The 15,166-nt window shown below is 42.3% G+C and overlaps 1 protein-coding gene across 2 annotated transcripts in view; it reads left to right on the top strand.

Annotated features, from left to right (window-relative positions):
• LOC118358303 (phosphorylase b kinase regulatory subunit beta-like) overlaps positions 1-15,166 on the top strand; it is a 57,886-nt gene that overhangs the window by 17,198 nt on the left and 25,522 nt on the right. For both annotated transcript variants that reach the window (XM_035735964.2, XM_035735954.2), the window contains 7 exons: positions 1,630-1,693; positions 5,752-5,847; positions 6,403-6,600; positions 11,627-11,684; positions 11,832-11,909; positions 12,896-13,054; positions 13,404-13,498. In XM_035735964.2, coding sequence (XP_035591857.2) covers positions 1,630-1,693; positions 5,752-5,847; positions 6,403-6,600; positions 11,627-11,684; positions 11,832-11,909; positions 12,896-13,054; positions 13,404-13,498 — 748 coding nt within the window. The remainder of the gene's footprint in view (positions 1-1,629; positions 1,694-5,751; positions 5,848-6,402; positions 6,601-11,626; positions 11,685-11,831; positions 11,910-12,895; positions 13,055-13,403; positions 13,499-15,166) is intronic.

The raw sequence follows: 15,166 nt of genomic DNA, 5'->3' as shown, positions 1-15,166 counted from the left end.
TTACATTATTAAACCATTTAAATGTAGGCATTTTACAGTATAATTGTAAGGCTCGTCACAAGGCAAGGAGTGTTTGTTTTGGGTGTCATGTGCCTTGTACATAGGGGGTTCATAAAAAGTTGAACCGAACCCCCATTTATAAAGTATCTCCAGTTGAAGTCGTAAGTTTACATACACTTAGGTTGGAGTCATTAAATCTCATTTTTCAACCACTCCACAAATGTCTTATTAACAAACTGTAATTTTCCCAAGTCGGTTAGGACATCTACTTCGTGCATGACACAAGTCATTTTTCCAACAATTATTACAGACAGATTATTTCACTAATAATTCACTGTATCGCAATTCCAGTGGGTCAGATGTTCACATATATATATACTAAGTTTACTGTGCCTTTTTAAACAGCTTGGAAAATTCCAGAAAATGATGTCATGGCTTTAGAAGCTTCTGATAGGCTCATTTACATCATTTCAGTCAATTGGAGGTGTACCTGTAGATCTATTTCAAGGCCTACCTTCAAACTCAGTGCCTCTTTGCTTGACATCATGGGAAAATCAGAAGAAATCAGCCAAGACCTCAGAAATAGAATTGCAGACCTCCACAAGTCTGGTTCATCTTTGGGAGCAATTTCCAAATGCCTGAAGGTACCACGTTCATCTGTACAAACAATAGAACGCAAGTATAAACACCATGGGACCACGCAGCAGTCATACCGCTCAGGAAGGAGACGCGTTCTGTCTCTTAGAGATAACGTACTTTGGTGCGAAAAGTGAAAATAAATCCCAGAACAACAGCAAAGGACCTTGTGAAGATGCTGGAGGAAACCTGTACAAAGGTATCTATATCCACAGTAAAACGAGTAGTATATCGACATAACCTGAAAGGCCACTCAGCCAGGAAGAAGCCACTGCTCCAAACCGCCATAAAAAAGCCAGACTACGGTTTGCAACTGCACATGGGGACAAAGATGGTACTTTTTGGCCTCTCGTCTGATGAAACAAAAATGGCCATAATGGCCATAAAGACCATTTGTTATGTTTGGAGGAAAAAGGGGGAGGCTTGCAAGCCATAGAACACCATCCCAACCGTGAAGCACGGGGGTGGCAGCATCATGTTGTGGGGTTGCTTTGCTGCAGGAGGGACTGGTGCACTTCACAGAATAGATGGCATCATGAGGAGGAAAAGTATGTGGATATATTGAAGCAACATCTCAAGACATCGGTCAGTAAGTTAATGTTAGGTCGCAAATGGGTCTTCCAAATGGACATTGACCCCAAGCATACTTCCAAAATTGTCGCAAAATGGCTTAAGGACAACAAAGTCAAGGTATTGGAGTGGCCATCACAAATCCCTGACCTCAATAAAGTGGTGATCCTAACTGACCTAAGACAGGGTATTTTTACTAGGATTAAATGTCAGGAATTGTGAAAAACGTAGTTTAAATGTATTTGGCAAAGGTGTATGTAAACTTCAATTGAATATTAAGTAACCTGCGCATGTTAGTCTTGCATATAACTTGGAGCTATGGAATAGAACAGAAAATGTGTGTCCTATGGTATTTCAATTATAAATACCATTCGTGCTTTCAGGTTTATATTGGGTTTCTTAAACATGTTCTTTCTTTTGCAGTTCTGTGGGGCTGGCTAAAGCTGCTCTCGAGGCTATCAATGGATTCAACCTGTTTGGGAATCAGGTATTTGATTTATTCTCCAACTTTCATCCACATTCTGTCAAGAGACCTCGCCATTGTCCTCACTTACTCTCAAGATAAGAGTTTAGGATTTTAATGACCGAACTGCGTATGCACCTCTGGTGTAACAGCGCCTGATGCGTTAAGATTGCATTATAGATAGTGTGTAACTGATCTAATGCTTCAAATTGGGAGTCCCATTACATCACCATCCATCTTCAAGATCTTATAGATGGTCATAGTACAACAGTTCTCAGAGATTTAATTAATCACATTTCTTTAATATATATTTATATTTGATTGAACCTTTTTATTTAACTCAGCAAGTCAGTTAAGAACAAATTCTTATTTACAATGATGGCCAAACCCGGACGACGCTGGGCCAATTGGGCGCCGCCCCATGGGACTCCCAATCACGGCCGGATGTGACGCAGCCTGAAGCCGGTGATGTGACGCAAATGACCGGATATCATCATTTTCTGCCTGTGGAAAGTGAACCACACACTCAGGGGGTTTATTGAGTGGGCTTGTGTTGTACTCGGGGCTGACTAGCTAGATGTCTATGCACTAACAGCTTTGATAGATTACTGCTGGTCCCATTTCCTTGATTTCCTTGCTCCTTTCTGGATCAGCCATTTTTGTAGGTTTAATTTGTTTTTGCTGTCTAGAGTAAAGACGGGAATGTGAACATCCATTATATGTGCTAATGGATTGGAAAACTGAAGGGGAAAAAAAACTCCACTTAGCATTCTTGTTTTTCTCAAAACAGATTTCTTTCTTTTCCATTTTGTTCGTTCATGCACGCAGCACGACGCATTTCAAGCAAATAAAGCACAACAACAACATTGTATCCCGTGTGAACCTACCATGAATAATATCTTACCCCTAGTGATATACAGTTCCTTTGGAAAGTGTTCACAACCCCCTTGAACTTTTCCTCATTTTTTGCTGTGTTATTTCAAATGGATTCAATTGATTGTTTTTTTGTCACTGGCCAACACACAATACCCCATGATGTCAAAGTGGAATGATGTTTTTACAAGTTAATTGAAATTATTTCAAAAAGAAAAGCTGAGATGTCTGGAGTCAGTAACTATTCAACCCCTTTTGTTATGGCACGCCCAAATAGGTTCACGAGTAAAAATGTAAGTTGTAAAATGCAATAATTGTGTTTAACATGATTTTTGAATGACTACTGTACCTCATCTACAGAGATGATACCCCACACATACAATTAGGTCCCTCGAGCAGTGATTTTCAAACACTGATTCAACCATAAAGACCAGGGAGGGTTTCCAAGGCCTCACAAAGGGCACCTATTGGTAGATGAGTTCAGAAATAATAAAAAGAAGACCCTAAATATCCCTTTGAGTATGATGACGTTATTAATTACACTTTGTATGTTGTATCAATACACCCAGTCACTACAAAGATGCAGGCGTCCTTCCTAACTCAGTTGCCAGAGAGGAAGAAACCGCTCAGGGATTTCACAGAGGTTTAATGGCTGTGATAGGAGAAAACTATCAACAATAATGTAGTTAGTCCACAATACTAACCTAATTGACAGAGTGAAAAGAAGGAAGCCTGTACAGAATAAAAATATGCATCCTGTTTGCAACAAGGCACTAAAGTCATACCGCAACAAATGTGGCAAAACAGTTAACCTTTTGTCCTGAAAACAAAGTGTTATGTTTGGGGAAAATCCAATACAACATATTACTATCATGTTATGGGTATGCTTGTAATCATTAAGGACTGGGGAGTTTGTCTGGATAAAATGAAAATCCTAGAGGAAAACCTGGTTCAGTCTGCTTTCCACAAGACACTGGCATATGAATTCACCTTTCAGCAAGACAATAACCTAAAACACAAGGCCAAATCTACACTGGAGTTCCTTACCAAGAAGACAGTGAATGTTCCTGAGTGGCCGAGTTAGTTTTGACTTAAAACTGCTTGAAAATCTATAGCATGGCCTGAAAAATGGTTGTCTAGCAATGATCAATAACCCATTTGAAAGAGCTTGAAGAATCTTTGAAAAGAATAAAGGGCAAATGTTGAGGAAAGCTCTTAGAGATTTACCCAGAAAGACTCCCGCTGTAATCGCAGCCAAAGGAGATTCTAACATTTATTGACTCAGGGGGTTGAATAAGATATCAAGATATCTTCATGTTTTATTTTTCATAATTGTTTGTTTTGTTGACAAAAATGACAATTAAATCCATTTTAATCCCACTTTGTAACAAAACAAAATGTAGAAAAGGTCAAGGGTTGTGAATACTTTCTGAAGGCACCTTATGATCGTTATAGTCTCTTTTGCTACTGTTATCAGTGATTTGATGAAGGGCTCTTCTTCTTAGCCGCCTCCTTCTTCATCTAATTAATCCTCTGCAAATTATGTTAAATTGACTCATTGATGATCAGAGTTTTAGATTAAACTCTGTGCCCCACTGGGTTTGGTCATGTCATTAGGCAGTAGTATAGTAGTGGCTGGTGTGTCTGGGGCTGCTGTGTGGAGATGGAGTGGCTATGAGTCAGCACCTAGGTTATTAATGATGGCCAGCTCTCAGTGCCCCTCTGACTTCCCTCCAGATTTTCAACTGAGAATAAGCCATGGTCAGTGACTCTCCCCAGCTGTGTTTCTTAGAGGCAACAGCCAATCAATGACTAGCCAGAGCACAATGGTCGAGAGGGAGCCAATCACTAACTTTACCCAGCTTTTATGTGTGGGTTGTCAGTTTATTAAGTGACTGCCTGCTTCAGAGCAAAATGTGGAGTGCAATCAATAAAGGTACTAAGAAGCGTAGGTCACAGTGGAGACCACGTTCTGTTCTGTCACAATCATTTACATCCCATTCCACCAAACCCTGCATTATGTACAGTAAATCACTAAATTGTTGAGTCACCCTGATGTCTAAAAGCTTTGGTTGGCTTGTTCGAAAGCCGCATACATAATGCATTGTGCAGAAACTGCATAGATAGTACCTTTTTTTTTTTTTTTTTTGCCTTAATGTGAAAATATTTTGAGGTGTCAGTGAAGAAACGTGTCCGGGAACATTTGTAACATAAATTTTGTGAGATGTGTTAATCCAGAAATGGTACAGTAAACTAACCCAGAAAAAGCACTCAGGCCCTCATTTCAACAGAGGGGCTGTAGGGTATGTAAATCATACGGTGGGGAAAGAGTTTGCAGTCTAACAACATGATGTGGTATCGAGGTGATTGGATGATCCCTTCATGGTTGGAGTGCCCCCGCACTGTGCTCAAAGCATAGAAAAACTATGCTTTTTAGCTTTGTACCCAAAAAGATCAAATGGTCGGGCAATACTGACTCTTTTGTAAGAGTAAGGTTGTAATATTGCTGCCTTCGTAGCTGGTTTTGATCTGCAGAGGCGGCAGGTTGGAGGCTCGGAGTGTGTGCAGCACTTCATCCTCCGAGCTGAATTCACAGTAACGTAAACAAAACGGGTCTTCTGCCATTGAGAGGATGTGCTATGTCGTGTGTGTGTACACGTTGGTATGTGTGTCCATGCGTGAGCGAGTGTCAAAATCAAATCATATCAAATTGTATTGGTCAACATAGACATATTTAGCAGATGTTGTTATTCCGGACGTAAAGAAATGCTTGTGTTCATGGTTGTGACATTTTGATGTTGTTTCCTGCGTATTAAGGTTTCTTTTCAGGGAGCTAGTGGAAGTGGTGGTGACAGCTGCAGTGCGACAGGCCTATATCGGGTCATGCTGGGAACAGCCAGTAGCTGCCATCCATGCCCTGCAGTCCCATGGCTCACTAGTGGCACAGTTCAACAGCACGGACGGAATGACTATAAATGTGTCCAAGATGTTTTGAGTTCTGATTGGCTGTGAAAGTCGGTGTTCAACCACGTTTCCTATATGCGTTATGTCCAAACATGTAAGCATGCAGGCCACGTTGAATCTTGCATTGTGACAAAAGGGAAGCGCTACAATTTTCATCCACATCGAATCGGTAACAGACCTTGTCTGACCCGCATCAATCTTACAACCACCAGTGAATATGACTTGTCATCTCTGTTGGTCTGCAGGGTTGCTCTTGGTCTGTCATCTTCGTGGACCTGGATGCCCACAACAGGAACAGACAGACACTGTCCTCCCTCCTACCCAGAGAATCCAGGTCCCACGTGAGTAAAGACAATTAAACCACTCATTGCTAAATACCACTCCGTACCCGATGATGAATTGGCTCAGTGACCAGTTCCAGTCTCCCAGTTCACCAGTAAAGAGGGGGCTAATAATTTTTCTCCGGCAGTAAGAGCATCTAGACAAAGTGCTCCTGTAAATGAAATGGTTTAATTAGGGTGAGATGGAAGAAATGCATTGGCGCCACATCTACAACATGGGCTAATGGGAGGGAGAGGTGGGGATGGAGTGAGAGAGGGCTGCGGAGGAAGGAGGGGAAGGGAGTACAGTACAAGGCTTATGCAAATAAAACGTTGAGCATCTTAATTATATATGAGTCTCTAACTAATGTGTTATTAAATGTCAGCCTCTTTCATTTTGGAAAGTGACCATTAGCAGGGAGAGAGAGAGAGGGTCCCTTAGTCTCTTAACCCTTTACTAACTACCTGAAGACAGCTGGCACATGGGGGTGAAGGGTTGACTTTGGAAATGATCAAAAACGGGTATCTGGGTTTTAAATGCTCCGCATTTTAAACCTTCTTTGAACCCTAACACAGAATACGGACGCTGCCCTCCTGCCCTGCATCAGTTACCCTGCGTTCGCTGTGGATGACGACGCCCTCTACAGTCAGACCCTGGACAAGGTGGTGCGCAAACTAAAGGGGAAGTACGGCTTCAAGCGCTTCCTGCGTGACGGCTACAGGACCGCCAATGAAGACGAGAATAGGAGACACTACAAACCGGCTGAGATGAAGGTCTGTGGTTTAGTTTAAAAGCCAACCCTGCAGACTGATTGTGATGACTAACATGTGCTACTCTGACTTGACTTTTTCCATTTCAGCACTTAGAACGCCTTACGCTCTTCGTGAATTGGCCTATTATGGATAAGGCTAAATTGAAGTGTTTCTTACATAAGAAATACGGAAAGCATATGCATAACAATGGTAGCAATTCAAAGGGAACCGTTTGGAAATTATGTGGAAATTATTAGACGTAAGGTGAGGACACAACAGTTCACCTGACATGGTTGGCATAATTTGAAAAAAAATGTCTATTGACAAAAGGACTATCTAAATGATAAAATATGATCTTCGTCTTAGGATTTCACTACAAATACAAATACTAGTGAATTCAGAGAAGCAGATATTAATTTTGGTACGCATAGACTGGAGACACAATTGCATTCTGATGTGTGGTCCGTGGCAAAGTTTCTCCAACAAACAGGCTCATTCTGTTCGGGACAACCCAGGATGTAACACCATGTCATCTTGTAACTGCACATCAAACATGGTGATTATAAATGTTGACATTACATGAGTTTTATGAGATAGCTAGCAGTTGATGCAGTTCTTCAATAACACAGACCCCAAAGCAAATCAAGGGGAGGGACAAAAAAAGAAAGAAAAAAATAACAAATCATAGATGTTATGCTGGGAAGTAGATACTCAATGTTCATTGTTTCCTGTCCTCAATGATTCTCCACAGAATAAAGTGACGGGATGTAATTTATAACTCCCAACCCTGTGGTTGACCAATTAGAATTATTTGCAGTAGGATTGGGCCAAGGGCCAAATAACAAGTATCCTGTTTCAGGCTCAATTCCTACACAGATTCTAACCAGGTGTTGAATTGAAAAACAATTCCATTGATTGTTAATTCCCTATTGGCCTCTAGTCCTCTGTGTATTATCTTTAAAATATTTTAATTGCTATTTTTAGCAATTAAACACTGGAATTAAACACTGGAATGATAATTGATAGCAATTAAACACTGAAGTGATAGATATGCAGATGATGGTGTGCAAGTAGAGATACTGGGGTGCAAAAGAGCAAGAGGATAAATAACAATATGGGGATAAGGTAGTTGGGTGTGCTATTTACAGATTGGCTGTGTACAGGCACAGTGATCGCTAAGCTGCTGTGACAGCTGATGCTTAAAGTTAGTGAGGGAGATATAAGTCTCCAGCTTCAGAGATTTTTGCAATTCGTTCCAGTCATTGGCAGCAGAGAACTGGAAGGAAAGCGGGCCAAAGGAAGTGTTGGCTTTGGGGATGACTAGTGAAATATACCTGCTGGAGCATGTGCTACGGGTGGGTGTTGCTATGGTGACCAGTGAGCTGAGATAAGGCAGGGCTTTACCTAGCAAAGACTTAAAGATGACCTGCAGCCAGTGGGTTTGGTGACGAATATGTAGTGAGGGCCAGCCAACGAGAGCACACAGGTCGCAGTGGTGGGTAGTATATGGGGCTTTGGTTTCAGAACGGATGGCACTGTGATAGACTTCATCCAGTTTGCTGAGTAGAGGGTTGGAGGCTATTTTGTAAATGACATCGCCGAAGTCAAGGATCAGTAGAATAGTCAGTTTTATGAGGGTATGTTTGGCAGCATGAGTGAAGGAGGCTTTGTTGCGAAATAGGAAGCCGATTTCTAGATTTAATTTTGGCTTTGAGATGCTTAATGTGAGTCTGGAAGGAGAGTTTACAGTCTAACCAGATACCTAGGTATTTGTAGTTGTCCACATATTCTAAGTCAGAACCGTCCAGATTAGAGATGTTGGTCGGGCGGGAGGGTGTGGGCAGCAATTGGTTGAAGAGCATGCGCTTTGTTTTACTAGCATTTAAATGCAGTTGGTGGCCACGGAAGGAGTGTTGTATGGCATTGAAGCTTGTTTCAAGGTTTGTTAGCACAGTGTCCAAAATATTCTTACAAGATGGAAATGTGGACAGACTCTGAGGTGTTTTGGTTTGCTTGTATGACATCAAAGCGGTATTTCTTATCCTCAACATCTCATAATTTACAGCATTTCCTTCACTCAGACATTTTTTCTTTGCCAAGTTACCAAATTTAGCATCAAATCAAATCAAATGTATCTATATAGCCCTTCGTACATCAGCTGATATCTCAAAGTGCTGTACAGAAACCCAGCCTAAAACCCCAAACAGCAAGCAATGCAGATGTAGAAGCACGGTGGCTAGGAAAAACTCCCTAGAAAGGCCAAAACCTAGGAAGAAACCTAGAGAGGAACCAGGCTATGTGGGGTGGCCAGTCCTCTTCTGGCTGTACCGGGTGGAGATTATAACAGAACATGGCCAAGATGTTCAAATGTTCATAAATGACCAGCATGGTCCAATAATAATAAGGCAGAACAGTTGAAACTGGAGCAGCAGCACGGCCAGGTGGACTGGGGACAGCAAGGAGTCATCATGTCAGGTAGTCCTGGGGCATGGTCCTAGGGCTCAGGTCCTCCGAAAGAGAGGAGAGAATTAGAGAACGCACACTTAGATTCACACAGGACACCGAATAGGACAGGAGAAGTACTTCAGATATAACAAACTGACCCTAGCCCCCGACACATAAACTACTGCAGCATAAATACTGGAGGCTGAGACAGGAGGGGTCAGCAGACACTGTGGCCCCATCCGAGGACACCCCCGGACAGGGCCAAACAGGAAGGATAAACCCCATCCACTTTGCCAAAGCACAGCCCCAACACCACTAGAGGGATATCTTCATGAGGGATGAGGCAACTTCTTGTCGCGTTCAGAACGACTGTCAGTCAAAACCCATACAGCGCTGTGAAGTGGAGACACTGAGCTCTGTCGTCATGTATTGCATGTTACTGTACAGCCACTGCGTTCCAATCTGTGCCCGAATCTGCCATTGTCAACCCATATACGGGTACGAGTGTAAAAGGGTTAATCCAGATTTTGTTTTCCTACGACAGAAGCCACGCAACTGTGGCTGCTCTGCCGTTGATAAATCCCAACTGAAGGCATATTAACTTCAGGATTAGCTGCTGTGCCTGCAGAGTGTGAATTTGGAGCAGGGCAGCTACTTAACACTGAGCAAATCATTGCATTAGCTGCAGCACTGACCTCCCGGAATTAATGAGCTTGGATTCAACAGGGGGAAACACAAAGGGAGGAAATATGGGAATAATCTGAGCCACTAAACTTTAAAGTTTCATTATAGGATTTAGACTAGGTGCAATCAACAGGTCCCAGTCAGACTATTTCGAGAGAAATGGGAGCTGGATATTACACTATAAAATGCTTTGTGATGAATCATTTTGAAATCTCATCCATTACAGTAGGTAATGTGGTAGGCCATTACATAACATTGTAGATGGAATGGTTCTCTGCACATGCATAACCTCTTCTTTGCTGCCCACTCAAATAGCTAGAAGTCACATGTATGGGACCACGAAGGACGTTGTGTCATATTTTATTGTTGAAATATGCTGTTTCAGGTGGGAAGGGCATTGATTGCAGGTTTATTCAATTTGAAAACGCACACCTTGTTAGATTTTTATTATTATATTATTATATTATTATTATTATATTATTTTCTAAAGTCTGTAACGTTACCCGCTACAAGTGAAGGAGTGCATCCTGTTGTACAATATAGAGTTTTACAATCTGTGGAATAGGTGAGGCTCCTGGGATAGCTGGTGTTTACTGCAGATGTAGGCCTCAGTGACTGCTCTCTCCATCCTTGTAACATTTTATTAAATATCTCCATCATTTTGTACCTTATCTCTACTGCCACAGACACGCAAGCAAGCACGCACTCACTCACACACACTAGCATGACCCAGCTGTGTCAGCCTAACCCTTGAGCGATGACAAACAACTCGCAGTACGGTATGCAACATAGCTTTGTTAAAGCTGATAACAAAATACAAGAATAGAGATGGAGAATAGAGATGGCTGGGGGGAATCATATGTTAGATTTCTTTTGATTTGATGGACTGATGGCTGAAGCGGTCCCTGTTATCTCTGCTATAACAGCCAAACCGCAGCCTGGGAAATGTGTGGCCACTCCAATTAACAGCCTTTATTTCATTACGTTGTAGTCACTCTCTTATCTCCTATTGCCATGGAGATTGTCTGCAGAGATGGGAGACGGCGATAACAAAGTCTTAATTACATTTCAAGAGTCGTTATGCTCCGCCTCTCTCTGAAGGCGAGGAAGCCAAGCATACCAAGAAAGTGAGTTGCTGCATTGGTCCCAAAAAGAGCCCTTAGGTGACTGTCTGAGAGCTAGTCAATTTGAAGAAGGGTTGTTACGTAATGCAGATATATCCTTGGGTCTGTTTCATTCAGTTGTTCTTTTAGTGTGTCCTCGGGTAATTGATCCACTAAGTTTAAATGATTTATGTTGCCTTTGGTTTGTGAATGCTACATGAAAACTGAACCAAGGACACGATCTGACAAACGAGGAATACCAACAACAGCAAACATGTACTTAAGACTTATTACGTCCTCACAGTTACTGTTGAAGTTTCTCCTTGGAAATATTGAAATGAATACATTGCCGTTTCGCTATACAAACATCTCTACATTTTGCTTGTTTTTAATTTCAACCCCAGATGATTTATGGGTATCGGTGGTGAGGTAAGAAGTCGAAAGCTATGTAATGGAGTTTCTGGTTGGCTGGGACTCTGATAGCATCTCAGAAGTAATTGTTTTTGCCTCTGTTAAACTGTTAGAATTGGAAAACGAACTCGCCAGTCTTCACCTGTTAATAAGTGTTTTGAGTGTGTGTTTTGGGACAGGCCCATCATTTGCTACGTGCTGCATTTGTTCTAAAAGCTGAGCATTTTTATTGTGTTCAATATGCAACCTCTGACACAAAGCAATATATTTTGAGATTAATGCACTTGCATGCCATGTTTATTTCTCTTTCGGGTTAGAAAACGAGTGACCTTCTCAGTGTTATGTCTTTTTTTCATTTCTTCAAAGACACTTTTATGAAAATCTAATGTACTTTTCTATTTCAGCTTTTTGATGGAATTGAATGCGAGTTTCCCATATTTTTCATCTTCATGATGATTGATGGTGAGTCGTACACAGTAAACACCACAATAGTTGTGATGTTAATATTGTTTTCAAATGGTTGTGAGTATTCTGTTACATAGAACTTGAATATCTGCCACTTTTTAGCCATTTTACGGTCTCCTCTACTCACCTGTATTTGATTTCCAGGGGTCTTCAGGGGGAACAACGCCCAAGTCAAAGAATACCAAGATCTGTTAACGCCTATACTTTTTCAATCTTTTGAGGGTGAGTTTTCCTCCTCCCTTGGTGATCTGTGTTCTTATGGAACTACTGTGCACATATACTGCCATGCACATACACACTCAATTACTCTAGCAGTGTTTCCCCTAGGATTTTTTCCAGCAGTGATGTCAAGGGTGGTGGGGTGCATTGTTACTGGGGGGGTGCACTGCTACTAGCGTTAGCATAATGGCATGCTAGCTGTTAGAGCCAGCGACTATCCATTTCAAAGCCTATCTCAGCAGGAAAAATGTTATTGTACAAAATTACATCAGATATGTTGCGCCGCTGGCAACAATTCAGCAGTGGTGGACCACCACTGCTAAATTAATATAGGGGAAACACTTATTTGTCCCTTTCACATACACATTCAAGCTGGCATCCGTGGGAGTCTTTTGAGAAATGCACATACATTTTGCTTGCAAAGATTACTGTTATTTTCATATTATACACATTACAATATCCATCCATATTCATCTCCCACATGCTGAGTGCACAAAAGCTGTTCACATATTTTAAGGACCAGGCTTTCATATCAGCCTTCACACAAAGCTGTATTTCCCCCCTCCCCAGTAAAGAAACCACATTAAAAGATTCTCGGGAGCCAATAGCCTCTGAAGCATGTATGCTGCTTTAGGAATACATCTCAGTGGTTGCAGACAGAGTTGTCACCTCCTTTGGCTTTGTGGTGTCTTTGCATTTGTTATGCAGAGAAAGCATTGTACTCCCGGTGCGTTCCATCTTGGAAATGTGACATTTCTTCACGTGTGTCTGTTGAGATACCCTTTGAATAGATAACTACCACTCCCTTCTCCTGAGCAGCAGACACATAAGCTGCACTCCTTTCTCCTGAGCAGCAGACACATAAACTGCACTCCTTTTGATGTATCTCAACCTCCTGGAAATTCCATTAGTGCCCTCTATTCGACATGTTTGTAATCACCCAGCACAGTAAAGTGTATCTATCTCCCGTCCTGTGTGTCGTGGGTCAGGCCATGCTGTCATCCCGAAGTACTACCGCGTACCTGCCGACTTTGTGGAGGCGGAGCAGAAGAAGCACGGGAGCCAGAAGCGTTTCCCTGCCAACACAGGCCAAGATGGCATGCTGTTCCTGTGGGGCCAGGCCCTCTTCAACATCGCCAGGCTGCTGGGTCAGTCTCTCTGTCTGTCTTCCCTTCACTGACCTCACCTCACTGTCAAATACCTTCTCTTCTCTGACCTCTGGCTGGTGAGGTATTCGCTATAGAGCATGCTCGCTGGGGTGTTCACTATACTGTTGTCACGTCAGACTGCAGAGGTCACAGAGTGCAGATATTCAGTTCAACATATGTATTTGCTGTATGTTTGTGAAGTTGCTCACAGGTTAATGGGTTCTCATTACAAAGTAAGGACTTTTAGTAAGGAAAAGTCATTTTATGGGGTGTATGTCCAGTATATCAGTTGGAACCTTTAGTGTGCTCTCTGTGTTCACCGCTCCATTTTGCCATGTCTCTTTTCCAGTGGATGAGCTGATCAGCCCCCAAGACATCGACCCAATCAAACGCTACGTACCCCGCCAGGATCAGAGGAACGTCAGCATGAGATACTCCAATCAGGTTTCGACTCCCATTCCCATGTGACCAGCCATGTTTGGCCATCACTGTAATCAGAGATATTAGATACAACGACGAGATGCTTGTGCCTCCGCCCTAACAATGGGATTCGCTGTCCACAAAGTAGAACGGCAGGCTGTCAAGTTCCTGCCTATTCCTCTCTTTGTATTGGTTGATGCATGTCGTTATTTTAATACTTTTTTGAATATTCTATGAGGAGTGTCAACGTCAATCAGTTTAATGAATGATTTTTAAACCTTGAGACATGGATTGTGAATGTGTGCCATTCAGACGGTGAATGGGCAAGACAAAAGATTTAAGTGCCTTTGAACGGGGTATGGTAGTAGATGCCATGCACACCGGTTTGTGTCAACAACTTAATATTAGGAAGGTGTTCGTAATGTTTTGTACACTCAGTGTACACTCGTAACATTACAAAACTTCTATTAGATCAAATAAGCCTAATTTATTTTTATCTTGACCAAATTCTACCCCAAATTCTATCTCATTGCCCCCCATACAAAAACTCCTCACTTAATGATCTGCTTAACGTGGACAGATTTTGGGCAGAGTAAAGCCTCTCGCTTCGCCTCTTCCTCTCCGCTATAATTAACCGTATAAACTGTGTAATTTGGGTCCTGGATGCTGATTGGCTGAAACAGCATTCCAGCCATGTGTAGACAATATACCAAGGGTATGACTCAAAATAACTTGTTTACTGTTCTAATGATGTTGGCGAGCAGTTTATAATAGCAATAAAGCACCTCAGGGGTTTGTTTTATATGGACAATATACCACGGCTAAGGGCTGTATCCAGGTGTTGCGTTGTGCATAAAAACAGCCCTCAGCCGTGGTATGTTAGCCATATACCACACCTTCACGATCCTTGCTTAAATAGTTAACCTGCTATACGGGCACTACTGCAGACTACTATACACCCTCTGCATGTATACATGAGTCTGCATAATTCTATATATCATTGATTCAGATGTCATGTATTCTTACTTGCTAGGACAAACTTTGATGCATTATTCCAAACCTGTGTTGATATGCGGGTGCCACAAGGCTCAAACGAGAGATACAAAAAATCAATGGGGAAGGAGAGAGATCAGGAGTCTACATAATTTATCTTGAGTTTACCTTTCCTCCTGCATGAAAGTCTATCTCACCTCGGTGGAAAAACAGGTTGTTGTTTTATTCATGACGCAAATGCTCAGCTAAGCAGCTCACCCTGGAGCAGAGGTTGGAGCTCCGGTACCTTCTCAAGCCTTTCACCCTGGAACGGGGCTAAGGTTTGCATCGTTGGGAGAGCACGCTGGGAGGGGGATTGCATAATGTTCACAAGCGCGTGGAGCGGCTGTCTCGTTGCCTTTTCATCACTCTAACCCTTTGGTCTGTGGGGGGCGGCGCCTGCGTGCGTGGGTGCGCTGAGCTTTCACATGGAATCTACTGTTGATTTTTGTGCTCCCATTTCGCCCGAGATACTCTTCGCATCGTCATGTCTCCAATGCACTTAAAGGCACACTACATAAGACCATTCCATGATACATTAGACTAGACCTGCTAAACAATATTCTGAATGAACGTCTGAATGGAAGGGGGCAGTGCAGCCAGACGCCGCTGTGGTGTAACGGTAAATAGAATAGCACACATTAACACTGTTCAGCAAGC

This window comes from Oncorhynchus keta, chromosome 2, assembly GCF_023373465.1.
Source record: "Oncorhynchus keta strain PuntledgeMale-10-30-2019 chromosome 2, Oket_V2, whole genome shotgun sequence".
Lineage (NCBI taxonomy): Eukaryota > Metazoa > Chordata > Actinopteri > Salmoniformes > Salmonidae > Oncorhynchus > Oncorhynchus keta.
This window is presented reverse-complemented; position numbering and strand designations above follow the sequence as displayed.